We start from the raw sequence: 18584 nt of genomic DNA, 5'->3' as shown, positions 1-18584 counted from the left end.
TCAGACAATCAGTAGAGTGTTTATAGCCCCCTGAAGTCCACATTGTCCCACACCTGGGGGCAGAGCTCCTGTAGGGGACCTCGTGCCTCACGAAGGCAGGGGCAACTTCTGGTGCTCAGGGGCTGGTCTCCCCTTGCCCTTCCTCTGAGGTCACCGAGAGCTGCTGAGCTCCCTCCCCGCTTAGGCTGCAAAATGGGATGAACTGAGGTCCAGGGCAGCAGAGCTGAATTCACGAGCTTGGATTAAAATGGCCTGCAGGGAATCCAAAACCAAATAATGCAGCTTGTGAGGCAGGGAAGAAGATTCGGGACTGCCCAATAGATATTATTCTGAAGCGACTTTTAACTTGGCTTGAAATTCATTAACCTCAGCCCAACCTCAGGCTGGGCTCTCTTCACAAATTAAAATAAGTAAGCACTGCTGGGCAAGAGTAAGTAACAGAAATAACTATAGAAAAAGAATCAGAGAGGTTTTTTTAGTTTATCTTATAATAAATATGCAAGTAGTATATCCTGACTTTACTAAACATCTGTCAAAATATGCCACTTGAATATATTACAGATCAACTTGTAATTTAATAGCGTGTGCAGTGGTCCTGCAAGCTCGTGGAGACTGTACGCGTCCCGAGCTCTGAGCACAGGGTCCTTCACTGTCACACAGTGGGGGTGGGCGGCAGAAGCTGGTCTGGCCTCTAACTCAGTGTGTAATATCTTGATTTTGCAACTTTCAGTCACGTGTTAAACGTATGTGTGTTTTTTCTTCTTCTGCAACAGGTTGTTGAAGACTGGAAATTCATAGCCCAGGTGCTGGACCGGATGTTTCTGTGGACTTTTCTTCTGGTTTCAGTTGTTGGATCTCTTGGGCTTTTTGTTCCTGTTATTCACAAGTGGGCAAACATAACAGTCCCGGTTCACATCGGACAGGCAAGCAAGTGATGCCTCCCCCTGGTAGGAACTTAGTTATGAAAGGCACACATAGCTCTGTACCTATCACCATAGAAAATGTAAATTGTGCTTGAAATTTGATGCCAGTTTGATCAGACCAACAGCAGCTAGCACTGGTTTACCCTACCAGATTGCCCACTGGAACACTTCACCTGCATGAGTGAGGCACCGGCTCATCATCTGATCTAGAAATAGCGACCCCGTATCTGAACCACACTAGCACAAACCCGGCCTTTGGGTCCTGGCAAGTAAAACCAGCTGCAGTCACAGGGGTGCACGCTGCTTGACTGTGTCTGAAGATGGATTTCAGAACTACTTCTGCATTTGGTAAAAAGCGCACATTTTAAATCTCCCTGTCCTCTACCCGCATCTCATCTTTGGCACGGTGGCCTGCGGCGGTGGTAAATGAGCCAGGTACTTGGTGCTGTGACGATTAAGTGTGATGCTGATTTTCTAGAACCGACGTTTCAAAAAATGAAAAGCGGGAATTCCTTGAAGGCTTACTTTTATTTCTTAGATGCTTTAACTGAACAATTACAGTATTAACTATTTTCGTAGCTTACCGTCCGTTGTAAAATCATACAATAGACAACTCCCACGGACATGCACGAGTGTCTCCTTAATAATTTCGACCCCCTTGTCCACATTTCCCACAATAAGCACCTTCTGCATAAATTGTAGCATTTCTGGACCCTTCACCTTAGAACAGTCCTCTACAATGAAGTGAATCTCAGTTTTAAAACTTGAAAACACCAAACTGCTGTGGATAATACCAAATCGTAGTAGAAACCATCTTCCGCAGGGAAAGGTGGATTCTAACCAGGCAGAAGCTCATCGTTCCATGTCCAGAGTGTTTCGGTTTCTCTCTCGTCCCAGCAGTAACGGTGCTAGAGCCCTGCAGGTGAGACGGCTGGGAGATGCCGTGCGGGCTTAGCCTTTCACTGCTCTCTCGTGTCGGATGAGCTGTCGCCAGTAAACGAGTGAGATTCCCTCTCTCGTGTTGCAGTTCACCGACCGGGGAGAGTAGGACAGAAACCTGGGTTTGATGCAGGACTCCAGGGTCTCAGAGAACAAATGCCTTGTTTATGGTGAGTGACCGTCTGAAGGCGTCGGTGCTCCCTGGAGGCGGGAGCAGATGGGCTCTTCCCTGTCTCACTGTGGACACACATTCCGTATCCCTCAGCAAGTGAACATTGGGTTTGCCAAGTTTAAACTGCCCGTTAGCTAGCTTAACACGTTCACTCCCTAATTCCTCTCTGGTCTGCATTCCTGCTGCTTGTAACTTGTATGAGTAAAGTTTAGAGAGATCTTCATTTGACTTACTGAAACACAAGTCAGCGCGGGCTGCAGTTCTGTCGGTTTTGTTTTGCATAGCCTAAACATCCAAACGACTAGTGCAAGATCAAAACGGTCTCCGTGAACCCTCGTCTCCTACCAGCGGCCACCCAGACTCCGGCCTATGGTCCAGGAGACTCGCTTCTAAATAATCTGTCTCAAGCAGTGGTTCTCAATTGGGTAGTTTTGTGCTCGAGGGGACACTTCATTTTTTGAGACAGTTTTGGTTGTCCTAACCGGCAAGGGACTGGGGGTGTGTCACTGGCATCTCCTGGGCAGACCCCGGGGGTGGTCCTCCCAGTGCAGTGACGCAGAACGTCACTGGTGCCAAGGCTGGGAAGTGCTATTGCTGAGGTCCATCCACTGTGACCGTGGGAACAGCCGCCACCTCTCCCAGTGGCCACTCAGGCTGCTCTGGGACATGCGCAGGCTCCATGGTAGAATTACGACCCTCAGAATCTTGGGAACCAGGTGGCGGGGGAGCAGGGTGCAGGGTCAAAGCCAGCGGGGGTAGGGCTGCTGCTGAGAGAGCACGACACTTGGAGCAGGCAGTGGGCTGGGGAAGGAAGCCTCAGGAAATCTGCTGCGAACCGACCTAAACAGACATGCCGGGGTCTCGCTTACACCTCCACCACCACCAGCAGGAGACAGTCTTCCTAGTTCGGCCATTTGCACACGGTCTGTGATACAGCATACCGCCTAACACTGCAGAAAAGCTGTATTTTGATGTTTCTTTCTTTTTTAAAAAATTTTTTTTGAAGATTTTATTTATTTATTTCACAGAGATCACAATCAGGCAGAGAGAGAGAGAGAGAGAGAGAGAGAGGAGGAAGCAGGCTCCCTGCTGAGCAGAGAGCCCGATGCGGGGACCCTGGGATCATAACCTGAGCTGAAGGCAGAGGCCCCAACTCACTGAGCCACCCAGGCACCGCTATTTTGACGTTTCTTTACCAGAAAGCCAGTTTAAATGTTCACTTATCTATAATAAATACTCTTGACGTTTTTCTTGCATGAATCCCTTCTGACAAAATGAAGACAACGGGATTAGTAAGCCTTGAAATGCGAGATCCAACGCTGGTAGCTCGAGGACAGAAACCATGAGAAAGAGCCTAAATGTAAGACTTCTTGGAGGCAACAGGACGAATTCTTTACAATGCGGGATTTGATGTGACTTCTGGGATATCACACAAAAGAGCATAGGTGACAAAAAACTGACAAAGTGGAATTCATGAAAATTTAAATCTGTGCATTACAAGATGTTATCGACAGAGTGAAAAGTCAACCCGCGGACGGGGAGAAAATATCGCACATCACATGCCATATAGGAGCTTAATAACCACGATACACAGAGAACTCGAACTTAAGGACTGAAACACCCAAACAACCCTGCCCCAAGTGGAAGAGGACCTGAGCAGACACGTTCCCAAAGGTGCCGCACAGAGGGCTGAGAGGCTCGGGAGGAGATGCTCAGCCTCATCATTACGTAAATGTGAATCAAAATGGCAGCGAGACCCCGGCTCCCATGCAGGAGGACGGGGGCTGTTGAAAGCACAGGGAGCGAGCCCTGATGGCAATGAGGCCAGCCAGAGCCCCAGGGGTGTGGGAGACAGTGCGGCCACTGTGGAGAGCCGTCCAGTGCTTCCTCAAAAAATTAAAAAAATAGTTCCACCTCGGGGCCTCTACCCCAAAGAACTGGAAGCAGGGTCTCCCAACAGATCCCTGGGTACCCACATTCACAGCAGCGTTGTCTGTAATGGCCAAAATGCGGGAGCCCCTGGCGTCCACCGACGGATGAACGGATATGCAGAACATCCACTCATGCACCAGAGTGTTGCTCAGTGGCGACCAGGAAGGACATTCAGACACCCACCACCATGCGGACGGGCCTGGAGGGCATTACGCTCGGGGAAAGGAGGCAGTCACAAAAAGACGAGTATTGCATAATTCACTTATATGGGGTCCTCAGTCAAAATCCTACAAACAGTGGCATGGGGGTGCTGGGGAAGGGGGCGGGGGGCTCGTGGTTTCTGGGATGAGGAGGGTCTGGAGGTGGGGGTGACGGCTGGAGGTCCTGCACTGAAGTGGGTGCCTCCCAATGATGGGCACAGGCCGCATCCTAGGGGAGCGACGTTTCCCACCAGAAGGAACAAATGCACCCCATGCCCAGGCTGGTCAGCTGGCCTCATGCCTCGTCCCTCGCCAGCAGAGGCTGCAGGAACAGCCCCGCCGTCCCCAGGATGCACACCAAGATGAAAACCCACAGGAAGATGCGATCAATGACCATGGCCACGTACTTCCAGTCATCCTGAATCTGAAAAAGAGAAACACACATCAGGAAAGCAGAAAAAATAAGCCCGAAGGGCTGTGGAGGGAACCCACATCCAGCGGGAACATCGAGTCAACACGTTGCAGCGGCTGAAGCCATCTGACCTCCCAACACAAGAAAGCTCGTGCTCCTAACACCGTCTGCAGACATCCACCAGTCCCAAGTCTCTCTCCACGCCCTGCGAGAAATGGGCATGAAACACTCATGTGGAGTCTGTTTTAAATCAGGAACTTCTTGGGGCACCCGGCCGGCTCAGTCGGTAGAGCGTGAGACTCTTGATCTCAGGGTTGTGAGTTCAAGCCCCATGTTTGGTGTAGAGCTCACTTAAACAAACAAAACAAAAAAATCCACAGAAATTTCTTAATGTACACATAATCTATTTCTTCTTTTTTAGATTTTATTTATTTATTTAAGAGAGAGACTGAGCATAAGCAAGGGGAGGGGCAGAGGAAGAGGGAGAAGCAGGCTCCGCGCTGAGCAGGGAGCCCAATGTGGGGCTCCATCCCAGGACCCCGGGATCATGACCTGAGCCAAAGGCAGACGCTTCACTGACAGAGCCACTAGATGCCCCATAATCTATTTTTTCCTAAACTGACTTCTAATTTATAAGGTTGGTAAAACCAGTTCTTTGACCTGTGCCTGTGGGAGGGCTCCTGGACTTTGTTAGAAAAGCTAACACAATCCAACCATCACTTACCATTGCTTCCAAGTACTGTTCTTAACCCGTTTTAGATACTAATTTCCTTTCAGCATCTGTTCCGCCCATGAAACCAGCACACCAGGGCCAGGCTGGCGTCTTCCCCGCGGTCCCTCCCCGGGCCCAGCTAACCAAAGATCCTCTTCCACCGTAAGGCCTGAGCACCACGGACAGGGACAGGCTGGAAATCAGACGTAATTGCTGACAATAAAGTAAGAGGCGGAAGAAAGAGCAAGACTAATTGCATATAACACAGCTTCGGTTCGGGCTTGAAACAGGAAGGAGAACCGCATGTTAATTACAGTCCTAGACGGCTCCGCAAGCAAGGAAGCCGTAATTCAATTGAGGAAGAGAGAACCCATGAATCAGTGGATTTTGAAGAAATAATCGCGTAATCAAGAAGCAGCATGTGATTCAGTAACCGAATTAAGTGCACGGAAATGGGCTGGGGCACGAGAACTGTTGCTCCCATCGTGAGCTGCACGGGGGGTGCTCTTGAAGACATTAGGCTCAGCTACAATTAGACGTTATGCCCTGTTTGCATTCCCGGGACCCAGGCTGTGGTTTGTAAGCGCCTCAAATACAGAACAGACCCCCGGATTCCTCTGGTCCCTCGGCCAGCCGAACGCCCCCAAAGGCTGTCACAAGGCAGAGGCCGGAAACACAGACTTGGAGACACTTTGGTTTCAATCCCAGAGTCTGAGAATTTGGGTCAATTACGTGACCTCGGTTTACCTTGGTTTCTCCGTCTGTGACATGCAGGTAAGAGCAGTACTCACCCTCTTGACTCCCGCCACCCCCCGCCCCTCCCCCGCCCCTCAGTTTGTTTCCTGTTCAAGAACCTCTTACAGTTTGTCTCCTCCTCTGGTTTGATCTTGTTTCATTTTTTCCTCTATTCCAGTATGATCTGTTTTGTTCCTTAAATTCCACATATCAGTGAGATTCTGTAACTCTTCTGACTGACTTGTTTCGCTTGGCATAATCCCTTCCCGTTCCATCCCTGTCCATGCACACGTGAGTGTTCATCCTTTCTGATGGCTGAGGAAAGTTCCGTTGTGTTCACGCATTCATCTGTCATGGACATCTGGGCTCTTACATACTTTGACTACTGTGGATGTCACTGCTGTAAACACTGGGGTGCAGGTGCCCCTTCGGATCACTCCATCTGTGGTTTTGGGGTAAATGCCCAGTAGTGTGATTGCTGGTTGTAGGGCCCCTCTCTTTTCTACGAGTGCTGGGTGTTAAAGAGACTGAACTCTGAAACTAATAACACACTCTGTTAATCCACTGCATTTAAATAATCAAAAAGGACAGGGCTCCCCTCGGGGGCGAGTGCGATGACTTACGGGGTGAGTGCGGTGAGTGCGGTGACTTACGGACGTTCGGGGCAAGCAGTTGGTGAGAATGTCGGTCTAGGAGAGACCCGCACACACACCCCGGTCCTGGTGTACAGATTCCAGAGGCTTCTGCACGCAATCCGCCAGTCAGACTAACGGGGTCAGGCTCACTGAGAACTGCTCACCAGTGACACTGAACCAGTAGTACCTTCTAAGTGTTTAAGGAAAAGAACTTCAACTCGAGAATTTTTGATCCAGCTAAACTCCCTTGAAAATGAGAGTTTTAACATTTTGAAGCCCCCAGGCCTCTGAAGTTTCCACTGTCAGCCCTGGAGAAGGCACGTGGTGCAGGGAGAGAGGGCCGGAGGACGCCCCAGGATGCACCTGGGGTGAGAGCCTGGTGCGGGAAGCCGGCTGCATCCACCCCTCCGCCTCCCCCACCCAGCAGCAGCCCCGGTAACATCCAGGGCGGCTGGGCAGCAGAAGGGCCGAGGGGAGCAGGGCGCAGTTGGGGGTGAGACACGGACGCCAGGCGATGCTGCGGATCTGACTCTCAGACACACAGCTTCCCCGAAACGAAGGAAAACAGAAGACGCAGCTTTCCAAGCAGCCACGATTCAGACTTCACAGCGCACAGCATGAACTCCGGGGAAAAAAGAAAATAAATGGAAAACATACAATAAGATGGCAGAAACTGAGCCTTGACACGACAGTACTCACAACACGGGAATGAATAAGGCACGGATCAGAAGGGAGACGCTGGAAGGCGGGGGCGTCCGTCCACACTGCGCCATGACATCACGCACACGGTGCGTCTGTCTCCAGCCGGCAGAAGACAAGCTATCTGCGGACTGGCAGCTCAGAGGATCCTGGCCTGGGTGCGCCTCCCAGATCGAGAGCAGGCAACCACCAGCTGCGAACTGTGCCGTCAGCAAAGAGCACCTCCGAGGGACCCCAAGCTCGAGGATGACTACAACCGCCCCTCTTACAAGCGGGAGCACACGGTGAACCCCGTGAGTGGCTTGGAGAAGGGAGCCTCCTTGCCAGGGTCACCAGGCCTTCCTGTGCCGTGGGGGCCAGCACCGCTGAGACTGGAAGCCCAGCCCTGTGGTGAGCTTCTGAGGGGGTGCACCCAGAACTGGTGAGGCCAATCCACGGACCCGGGGAGTGGGAGCCTCTCTGGAAAACTGTGGATCACAACCCAGGGGAGGGAGGGCTCCTCCAGGCAGCTCTTGTGTCCTCAGCACAGGGCGGGCATCCCGGCTCCCACTGCCCGCTCATAGGCTGCTGTGCAGTGGCCTGTGGGCCAGATTACTGCCATTTCTGGAGAAACAGGAGAGCCAACAGCCGGTCTATAGCCCCTGTGGCAACGGATGAGCAGAGCTGAGCCATGATTGCCCCTTGCATGTGCCTCCCACTGGCCGCTAATTTATCTTCTGGGCATTTCAGTGGCAATTTCCCTTTTAGTAACAATTTTTAACAGAGTCCTTTTTTAGAAAAGATGCTTGTGACACTCTAACACTTTGTATGGTGCCTAGTAACTTTGGAATCGAGTTAATTCGTTTCTCTTTTTTTTGAAGATTTTATCTGTTTTAGAGATAGAGCACAAGTAGGGGAACAGCAGAGAGAGAGGGGGAAGCAGACTTCCCGCAGAGCAGAGAGGCCGATGCGGGACTCGATCCCAGGACCCTGAGATCCTGCCTTGAGCTGAAGGCAGACGCTTCACAGACGGAGCCCCCTGGGTGCCCCGAGAGTTAGTTTGATAGCTCGACAGAGGCTTCAGTACGAGTACTCAGATTTCAGTCCTTATGAGGTCTCTGTTAACGGAAGCTGTGTCAGGCAGATGCGGGAAGGGTAGAGCGCGCCTGCCTGGGTTGTCAGTGTTGGGGCCACAGGCTGTCACAGATCAGGTACTTCTGCTCCAGCAGCTGCTTCAGCTGAAGTTAAAGGGGAGCTTGACTTTGTGGCTCAACGACGGGTGAGCAGGAGGCCCCGCGGTGGCTGTGGCTGTGGCGAGCTCACCGCTGTGCAGGCGGGTGGGGCGCAGGACAGTCGGCGGCTGCGGGCTCCCTCCTGTCTCCTCCACTGTCCCAGGCGTTCGGAGAGGAACACGAGAGGCTCTAGCCGCTCCACACCCGTGTTAACTGCTCGCCATGCGTCCGGGGCTGGAACGACCCGTTCATCAGCTCCCTGTGACTCAGCAAGGCAAGGCAGAGCCCGTTCCCGTGAAAGCAGAGTTTCTTACAAAAGCATTGTGTGTGATTCTGACAACCCTGGGGGTAAACGCAGGGTCGGGGAGCAGCACACACGTGCTATCGCTAAGTGTAAAACATCCCCTAATGCTCACATCACTTCTAGTGTGACATCTGTGGAAGAGACAGGAGCTCAGCCAATGAGAAACAACCAGCAGGAGAAGTCGCCTGGAACCCTCACAGGAGAAGACAAACGGGAAAGATTCCCACTCGCTTCTCAGCAGGGAAAAGCTCATGAAAACGGCAACAAGGCTCTAGTTCACATGCATTGGGGGAGGGGCGTGCAGCCACAGAAACGCACAGACACCGCCTGGCGGGGGGATGACCCTGGCCGAATGCCTGGGGGACCTCGCGGTGCCCACCAAGGAAGTTAAAAATACCTCCCTGCGGAGCTCAGTGAGAGCCGCGGGTGCGCATGTCCACGAGAAGACGTGCATGAGAGTACGCGTGGTGCCTTCCTTCCCAACAGCCCCGAACTGGACAAGCTGCGTTGGCAGCACAGGTGACATGGGAAGCAAACCTCCAAGACATTTTGTTGAATGAAAGAGGTCAGCTGTGGAAGGGTGCGTGCCACGGAAATCCATCTAGATGAAGGCCAAGGGAAGGTAAAGCTGACGGACATCAGGAGGCCGGGGGTCCCTGGGAGGGGGCGCCAGGAACACCCCACATCCTTACTCAGCTCAGGGTTACACGGGTGTCCACGCAATGCAGACTCGTGTGCACCTGACATCTAAATGGGGCAAGCACGTGGTCGGCAAGGGAAGCGAATATGAGCTCAGCGCTGGGGCCACGTGGGGGCCACGTGCTTGCAAGCCAGCTTCCAGCTCTTCTCTGCACCAACCGCCCACCTCTGGGGCCGCTCTCCTGCTGGGAGCAGTGACGCCACCCATCCAGGACAGCCGCCTGGTCCATGGAGAAGCTGGTCTGAGCTCAGCCGCTGACCCCGGGCCAAACTCAGGCCCACCCTGCCCATCCGCCCCAGGGAGTAACGGCTTCTTACCTCTTTGGCGTCATTTTGTGCTTTCATGTTTTCCGCAATGTACCTGACGCTCTGGACGGCTTCTCTGACTTCCGGTGACAGCGTCGAAAGGGCCAGCACGGCGTGCAGGGACTCCGAACTGGAGCTTCTCGGAAGGTTGGCGCTGAAATTCGAGATTTTTATCCTGCGGTGGTGGCACTGGCCGCACGTCCCGTCCTGGCAGGGACAGCCTTCCTTGCCACCTCTGGGCTCCACGCGGCTGAAGCAGTTGAGATTGGAGAGCTCAGCGTTGCAGACTGGCCTTGGATTCTGGCCAGGGCCCTCGCCGCCCGCCGGCCTGGTCATGAACATGACCTTGGGGAGCAGGTGCAGGAAGATGGTCTTCACCCAGGCGGGCATGGTGTGCGTGGTGGGTGTTCGGTAGTGCACGTTGAGCACGAAGACAGTGATGACGATGGACAGCGTGACGAAGATCATCGTGAACAGCAGGTACTCGCCGATGAGCGGGATGACCAGCGAGGTGGATGGTATGGTCTCGGTGATGACCAGGAGGAACACGGTCAGGGAGAGCAGCACGGAGATGCAGAGCGTGACCTTCTCGCCACAGTCGGATGGCAGGTAGAAGACCAGCACAGTGAGGCAGGAGATGAGCAGGCAGGGCACGATGAGGTTGATGGTGTAGAAGAGCGGCAGGCGGCGGATGTAGAGCGAGTACGTGACGTCGGGGTAGATCTCCTCACAGCAGTTGTACTTGATGTCGTGCTTGTAGCCGGGGGCTTGCACGATGGCCCACTCGCCGCTCTCCCAGTAGTCCTTGAGGTTCATGGAGGAGCCGATGAGGACCAGGTCGATCTTGGCCTTGTCGTAGGACCAGGAACCGAACTTCATGGTGCAGTTCTGGTAGTCAAATGGGAAGTAGGTCACGTCGATCCTGCACGAGCTCTTGAAGATGGCGGGCGGGATCCAAGTCACCTCCCCTGTGTACTTGACGAGAGCTTTGGTCTTGTCGTCCACCTGGAAGTCCCCGACAGCACTGTGGAGACAGGAGGGCGGTCCAGGGTCACGACCACGCACTCACCTGGGCCTGCTTCTCACACCACAGGCAGCGGGTGCTGGGAACTGCTTACGAGACCACGCGGCAGGAGTGCACGCCAGAGAAGGTCGCCCAGGCCACTGACCGACGGGGACACCGCGGCCCAAGCCTGTGTCCCCCCAACTCCAGGACATGTCCCTAGTTCACTCCACAACTGTGAGTCTGCCTTGATATTTACTAAGATGCTTCCAAAGGCCCGAAAGAGATTGTTTCCCCTCTAAAGAAATGGGGTGAAGGTTGTCCCTGAGGTGGGACACCTGTGGGCATGTCTGCTCCTCATTCTGGTTTAGACCTGTCGGCCCCGCACTCATTCTCTGGTGCGCACCTGCTAAGTGCACGTGGGTGTGTAGGGCCAGGCAGTGGGGTCGTGAGACGTCAGGGGGCCCCCTCCTCCCCCCCGGAGCCCTGACAGCTGGGCTCACAGCAGACGCAGCCTGCGACCCTGCTCTCCTGACACGTCCAGCCCCGCTCCGCTCGAACAGTCACGGGTTCTGATGCCTTGTCTTTCAGACCCTGGGCACAGATTCCTTTACCTTCCTGCTCTCCGGCCTCCCCAGTTCTCTCCTTTCACCTCTGCACTCCCCACCTGTCCGCACAGAGCCCCAGGGGCTTGAGTCCTGCATCTGAGAGTCAGAGCTGCGGCCTCGCCCAGGGGCCCTACTGGTCTACTCGAGTTCTGAGTTCTGCGCTGGAGGAATCCATACCCTCTAGAAGGAGAAGCTGCCACACCCGTCCGCCCTGAGGGCCGCAAACAGGACACACTTGAACGTCTGGGGACAGCTGTGTTCCGTTATTTACTGAGAACATGTGGACACAGAAGGGATGTGTCTTGTTGGTCTCTGTCCCACCTTCCTTGCCTCCATGAAGGCATGTGACGGCATCGCTTCTGGAAGACACAGGCCACTGCCTCCCTGTCCTCGGGTCAGCCGGTCTGCTCCACAGGTGCCCTGCTGGCTCTATTCATGCTCAGCCCCAGGTCACCCGCCGCGCACCCTGTTCTCACAGGCTCCCCCCTTGCTCCAGCTCCACACAGGCGGGAGGCAGGAAGGATGGGCAGTGTCCTCGTGGCCCTGACTCTGATTCTCCCAAAGAAGCCATGGGGCCTGCTCAGGGGGGCTGAAAAGACCCCAGAAGAACCTCCTTGCCACGTCCCAGGGCCACAAAACATGGGGACAGAAAGGGGCCTCCGGATCACAGCATGTAGGCCCACTCCCTTCTCTGTGAACGTGTCCACTGGGAGACAGCCACGCGGTCTACTGTCCGTGGTTGGGGCTGCTTTTGGGTGATGAGGGCAGAGGGACCGCAGCTGGGACCACCGCCCCCACCCCCAGGTCTAGAACAGTCACTGGCCAGCCCTCCCTAGTCACTGCTGTAGTCCAGCGCCTTTGTGAAGAGGACGCTGACGGTCAGACCGCAGCTCCCGTAGAGTGTTAGCGGCAGGGCCTTGACCCACCGGAGCCTGGTGCACGAGTGAGGGGTCGCTAAACCACCCATGTGCCCTAAGGTGAGCTGGGGGGCAGTGATGGCCGGGGGAGAGGAGTTCTCATGTCCCGGGGCCCCAGACATAGAAACCAACAAGAAGCACCTGCCCCTCCAGAAAGAGGCCCCTGCTCTCTGTTGAATCCTTTGCAAGGGGAGCAGTGAAACAGGGGGCCTGTGGCTTCGATTGTGGGAAGAAGCAAGGAAGGGCAGGGTCCATGGATGGTCTGCAGGGACGGCCATTGGAGCTGGTGTGGGCTCGAGTCTCAGATATTCCCCAAACTCCCTCCTGAGCGGACAAAGACCCACACAGAAAAATGCTGCTTAGGGTAGGACCTAAGCTAAATGGAGTCAGAAACAGGTGGAGAAGAGAAGACAGTTTATAGGTTGGAGAAGCAGGTGTCCAGCGGGGGCCACGCTCCGACCCAGGGGCCTGCCGACACAGACGCTCTCGAGCTGGCGAAAGGAGACGCCCACCCACCCTGTCCTCAAAGTTCAGCAAAGCCACTATCTCCACAACGGCCACAGGGAGGGGAGTGCGAGACTGAGTAATGTGAATGACCAGATCACAAGCAGGGAAGGCACATCTGGAAGGACGGCCCCAGGGCCGGGGAAATGGACGGTCTGGTGTGCCCAGCAAGAAGCGGGAAGGGAGCTCCGGAAGCGGAAGAAGCGGTGTAACAGGAAGAAGTTAAATAACCCGGCTGGACAGCAGCAGGTGTGTCCAGAGTTGGCAGCTGAAGAAAGAATCACGAGAAGAAAAACCGCCTTTGGAGCAAAGCCTAGAAGCAACAAGGCGGCGTCGAAAGTGCGGTCGCGGGAGAGAACCCGGACAGGACTGAGGTCGACGTCTGACAGAAATGGGAACCCCAGAGAAGCATCCAGAGCATGGGTGGACTTCCGATGCACGTGCAAACGGAGTTCCTGGAGTGAAAAATCAAGCAGCGGAACACATCTCACGTCCAGGACTTGGAAAGTCGAGACTTATCCCACGCGCCTCCCCAACAACAGGACTTCACAGACAAAGGGAGGAAGTGTCCGGGCGCCTGAGCTGGGGGAACAGCCTCCTGCAAGGCCTGTGCTCCCCGGTCGCCCTGGACGGTCCTGGTTCAGGTTGTGGTCCTGTTCTGCATGGCAGTGGCCCCTGCTGTCTACCCGAAATCACCCGATTTCGCCCGCTTAGACAGGCGTGTGATTTCCACAGAGACACTTCTCAGCGTTTTTAAGACTGTGATGTGAGGAAGGTCGCAGGCAAGGGTTTTACCTCCAGTTAAGCTTTACGCAAAAAGGCTACAGTGTGTTAGGAACGTGTGAGAATGTGGGGTGTCTCGTGCCCACGAGTGCTGAGGGTCCTGTTAGAGAAGGAACTTCAGAAAACAAGGAAACCCCAGGGGAACTCTGGCCTGAACTTGTCGAAGAAGACATTGCTCGTGTGTCAAAATGAAGAGAAACTCTCCACAGAGGGACCAGTTCTGAGAAACTCCAGCCGTAACCCAGAAAGAAGAGCTGTATGGGTTCCTCTAGAACCTATTTTCAGTTCCAGATCCCAGGAGAATTCCTGACGCTACCTGCTGATGGGAAGCAGCTCACGGTGACCAGGCTTGTTAGACTCACGACCTCCGTCCTCCAGCTGTTCACCCGAGATGGCCAGCAAGAAAGCAGCCCTGACATTCGCACCATGAGATTAAAATTTCTGCACACTTTCTTAATTCCAGCTCAGCAAAAATTCTCCGCACCCTGGCCAGCGCCCCAGGACCCTCTCTCGGTGCTCAGACTTTGCAAACCGGCTGAGTTTATCCTGTGTTCCAGTTCCGTGCAGACTAAATTTACAAATAGAAGTTGCATGAAAGAAAAATTTATGGATATATTCCCTTGGGAAAAGAGAACAAACAAACAACAATGACAACTTGCTTCACCAGAGATCACAAAATGGGACTCAGCCAAAATACAGCTTCTTCAGTCCTAGTAGTTAAAGCATATTAGTTTGTCCTAATCTGGCACAAAAACCTAAATGCAGAATGCTTTGAATTGTTAAGATTAGATGAACTCTGTACCAAGTGCTTTTCTGAGAAATGCTTCGTGGCTGAAACGTGGTGACTTCAGAGAAAAAGCACAGAAGCAGAAATGCTGCTTTCCACATGCAGAGAACGAACTAGGACACACCGCAGGAGCCCATACATTTGCCCAGTAACAGAGCTTCGCTGCGGGAGCATCAGGTTTGGGGAAAGAGGCGGGTGTTGGAGGTGCCATGAGGGGCAGGTGGAGAACCCGTGGGCCCGGAGTCAGGAGGGAGGGTGAGGCTCCCCTGGGTCCTGACCTTTGGAAGGACGCTGTCCTAGCAAGGGCCTCGGTGGCTGCGTCCCCTCCGTGGCTGCCTCTCCGGTGGGCAGCTGCACACCTGGAGGTGATGGGTGATTCCTGCACCCACCCCCGGGGTGCAGTAAGGGGCTGCGGTCAGGGTGGGTAGCTCCAGCACCAGGCATACAGCAGGTGCTCAGTAAATCCCCGTGGAGTTCTCCCATCGGCGAAGCCCTCTGGACACGGTCCCGGGCAGGGCCCAGGCTCAGGCACATGGCCGCCCCGCGCTTACTTGTTGTAGAGCACGATGTCTGGCTTCCAGATTTTCTGCGCGGGGACGCGCATGAACTCCGCGCCATCGTAGTCGGAGGGGTTCCACTTCAGCTTGTAGTCATTCCAGATCTGGGGGGGCAAGCGGGGTGGGCAGCGGAAGAACGTGCACGGTCTCCTCCCTCCCCCGCACCTCCGAGGCACGTCCCTGAGCTCGTTCTGGCGCCCATGCCGGCTGTGTGTGCAGGCCGCCTCCGTCCGGCCCCAAACCGACCGCCGGGGGTGGCCGCTAGTGCAGGCCAGCTGCATGCCGCAAGTGCCTGCTGTTCACATCCTGAAATGGCTCTCCAGGAGCTTCTCCACACCCGTCTGCACCGCCCCAGCCCAAGAACAGGGAGCTGATGACCCACAACCCTCCACCAACTCCAGGTTAAGTGGGGTTGGTGTCTGAAGGTTCTGGGGAAGGAGCCAGGACACCCCTGGGGCTCAAGGAGCATTCAGGAACCCAGGCTGGGGGACGGGAGGACGGGTGAGGCTGTGAACAGGTGTCCAGTGGGCACCAGACCCTCCTGCCTGCGTGGGCGTGCAAATGGCCACATTAACCCACATTAACCCAGAGTTATCTGTCCAGAGCTGGACAAGGCCTCCTGGGGCCTGTGGAAGCCTGTGTCCTTCGCCTCAGCCTAAAGAGGAAAATCCAGAGCCCTTGTTTCTGTTTTACCAGAGAAAAGAGCATCATCTGATTTTACCGAAGGACCGATTTTTGGCAAGAAGGGAAGGAGGTGGGCTCGGACACTAGCCTGGAGTCAGGGGCCGGCTCTGGGCCCAGGTCTGTCTCTGTGTGACTGTGGAGCTGTCTCCCTCTAAGTGACAACCTGTCATGTGTGACTTGAGGGGCGAACTTCTGGGAGGCCCATGCAGCAGCGCAGGTGACCCCAAGCCCTGGAAGAGACCCCTATTTTGGGGCTTTTCTGGGTGGCGCAGCAGAGACTGCAGACACCACCAGGGGGCAGCAGTGCCCGAGGTCCACTCACTCACTTGTTTGAGCCACAGGTTGGTCTCCATGATCTGGTTGACTTCGTCCTAGAAGGAGAGACAGGAGTGGACGCCTGAACACAAACACCTGGCTGGTTCTGGGAGAGGCTCTGCCAAGCCCCACACCCCACGCCCCAGTCGCGGCTCCCGCACTCACCACCTTCACCAGCTGGGACATGGACACCTCGAACTGGATGATGACTGGGTCGGACACATTGGCCACTGGCCGGATGATCTCGTTGTAATCCTCGAACAGCCGCTCAAACAGACGGTGCTCGGCCTCGGAGGCCACGGCCACTGAGGGAAGGACGTGCCATGTTTCCCTGCGCCAGGGACCCCCCCCCCACCCCACCCCGGCACCCTCATCGCCTGCTGCGGGAACCCTGTAGCACCTCGAGTTACAGACTGGGAAACTGAGGCCCTCCAGACACAGGAGGTCACACACATCCAGGGAGACAGCATGATCACAAGCCTGGGCTGGAGTTTGGATAGATCTGGTGCAAATCCTGCCAGACTGCTTGGAAGCTGTGTTAGCTTGGGCAAGGGGTTCAATCTCTCTGAACCTGAATTCTTTTACTCAGAAAACATCTTTTTATCCGCATCCACCCCAGGGTTGCAGCAAGTGAAGGGCTCACGGTAGCACAGAGAAGGGCTCACCAACGACCCTACCTCCAGTGTTCACACGGGGCGGGGGCCTCACCTCCAGTGTTCACACAGGGCAGGGGCCTCACTCTAGTGTTCACATGGGGCGGGGGCAGTGCAAGTCCAGTCCGCCTCTACAGCCACTCCCAGGATGGACAGATGGCCAGTGCCTTTTCAGGGCGCGCCCCACCCCCTCCCCCTTCTGCCTCCCAGCCTGTAAGAGGCTGCAGCCGCCCAGGACTCCCTAGGGGTTTCCCCACCAAACCTCCAAGAAGCTGGGTGTCTGTGTGGCTCCCATGATCTCGGAGTGAGACCCATGGCCAATCTCAATATTTTCCCAGCCTGGTCAAATTTACCTCCTTGAAAGGGGTAGGAGGATCCCCTTTGTTCCCAGGCCACACCCTAGGCGACTTGAATCAGCCTCTGTCCTTCTCACTTAGAGGTCTGAGGACAGCGCGGCCAGGGCAGGAGGGGAATCCTTGGGGAAGTCTAACCCAACTTGCCCGCATCCTGAAATGGGGTCTTGCCCTCTGCCCCCTCCCAAACACATCAGAGACCTCAGGCAGGGGCTGCTGAGGAGCGCAGGGACCCGGAGTGCTGGGGTCCCCAGCATCAAGGGGACAGAAACGGCGCCCCCCTGACCGACTCCCGGTGTAGCCCTGACGAACCCCCGGCCCCGGGCATCTGCCTGCCCTCCCCCCCCCCCCCCCCCCCCCCCGCCGCAGGCCCTCCAGCGCGGCGCGCTCCTCCGTGCGGCTCTGGCCAGCGGCCTCCTCCCAGAGACCCGGCACCAGGCGCGAGGCGCGGCCCGGGTCGCGGAGAGGCGAGCGCGCGGGAGCGGAGGACGCGCCGGCCCCCAGCCTCCCGCGATGGCCCCCTCCCGTAGGTGGCACCGGCCTCAGTTTCCTTATCTATTCCTAGAAGGAAGGGGTAGGCGCGAGGCAGACAATGGAACCGACGACCAGGGCGCAGACGCCCGAACCCCGGCCCTCCCGGCTCGCGACCAGACGACTCGGGGTGGAGGGGTGGCCGGAGGGGCACCCGGGCTCCCCGACGCGGCCGGCGCCCCTTCTCTGCGCCCCCCGCCCGTCCCTCCGGTCCCGCGCCGGTACCTGGCGGCAGCACCAGCAGGGGCAGCAGCAGCAGCAGCGGGGGCCCCGCGACCCCGGCTCGACGCGGGTGGGCGCCCATGCTCGCGGGGAGCGCGCGGCTGAGGCGCAGGCGGACTCCGCTGCGGCTCCCGACGCAGCCCGCCCGCGCAGAGCCCGACGCCCGGGCGCAGGGCGCGGAGCCGGACGCTGGCCCCTCCCGCCCGCGGGGCGCCGGAGGCTGGGCGGGGGCGGCGCTCGGAGGGGCGGGGCGTGCGGGGCGTGCGGGGCGTGAGCGGCCTCCCGGCCGCGGGGGTCGAGCGCCCCCGGAGCGCGCGGGGATGGGGAAGAGGGGCTGGTCCAGCGGGCCCCGCGCTGGAGACCTCGGGGCGGCTGGGCCGCGGGAGAGGCTCCCACACACTCTCCGAAGCGCGGGATCCTGACGCCGCTGAGTAAGTGCGAAGGGTCCCAGGTGTGATGCCGTGATCGCGGGGTTCGTGTTTTCCTTATAGTTTGGGGAGGCGGAAACGGGGCCCGCCGCCCCTGGGTGCTTGTCGAGGCAGGAGTGAGACCTGCGTGTTTGCCAGACCGCGCTCCTCTCCGTGGGTTTGAAGTGCTCCCTGATTCACAGGGAAAAAGAAACTAAGGAATGAGGCTTGGAAATGGAGCTGCCGCATCTGCACCCGGGGCGTCCCACGGCGGCCCTGCTCCCTCAGCACCCCTCGCCCCAGCATCCAGCTCCTCTGACGCGGTGGGGGGCTGCACCTGCAAGGGAGTCGACTTTATTACTTTCAGAATGCGTCGCCTTA

The 18584-nt window shown here is 56.3% G+C and overlaps 2 protein-coding genes across 3 annotated transcripts in view; one reads left to right on the top strand and one right to left on the bottom strand.

Moving 5' to 3' along the window:
- The window catches only part of CHRNA5 (cholinergic receptor nicotinic alpha 5 subunit), a 46814-nt gene extending 45268 nt beyond the window's left edge, over positions 1–1546 (top strand). For both annotated transcript variants that reach the window (XM_059179759.1, XM_059179760.1), the window contains exon 6: positions 774–1546. In XM_059179759.1, the coding sequence (XP_059035742.1) occupies positions 774–935 (162 nt within the window). In that variant the 3' untranslated portion in view covers positions 936–1546. The remainder of the gene's footprint in view (positions 1–773) is intronic.
- Positions 1547–3499: 1953 nt separating this feature from the next.
- Positions 3500–17938, bottom strand: CHRNA3 (cholinergic receptor nicotinic alpha 3 subunit). The gene is made up of 6 exons (XM_059179758.1): positions 17800–17938; positions 16203–16342; positions 16049–16093; positions 15033–15142; positions 9892–10903; positions 3500–4590 (listed from the first exon to the last, which is right to left on the bottom strand). Exons 1-6 carry the CDS (start codon positions 17876–17878, stop codon positions 4462–4464), a joined length of 1515 nt encoding a protein of 504 aa, XP_059035741.1. The 5' UTR covers positions 17879–17938; the 3' UTR covers positions 3500–4461.
- Between the last annotated feature and the right edge of the window lie 646 nt (positions 17939–18584).

This window comes from Mustela lutreola, chromosome 7, assembly GCF_030435805.1.
Source record: "Mustela lutreola isolate mMusLut2 chromosome 7, mMusLut2.pri, whole genome shotgun sequence".
NCBI lineage: Eukaryota > Metazoa > Chordata > Mammalia > Carnivora > Mustelidae > Mustela > Mustela lutreola.
The sequence above is the reverse complement of the archived record's forward strand: the minus strand, read 5'-3'. Positions and strand labels throughout refer to the sequence as shown.

What these genes read in the sequence shown, in the direction of transcription:
- CHRNA3 (XM_059179758.1), bottom strand. Translation starts at nt 17,878, where the DNA reads ATGGGCGCCCACCCGCGTCGAGCCGGGGTCGCGGGGCCCCCGCTGCTG. An exon ending in CCAACCTGTGGCTCAAACAA is followed by an intron (nt 15,143 to 16,048) that starts GTGAGTGAGTGG and finishes TTGCCCCCCCAG; the next exon opens with ATCTGGAATGACTACAAGCT. An exon ending in GACATCGTGCTCTACAACAA is followed by an intron (nt 10,904 to 15,032) that starts GTAAGCGCGGGG and finishes CTGTCTCCACAG; the next exon opens with TGCTGTCGGGGACTTCCAGG.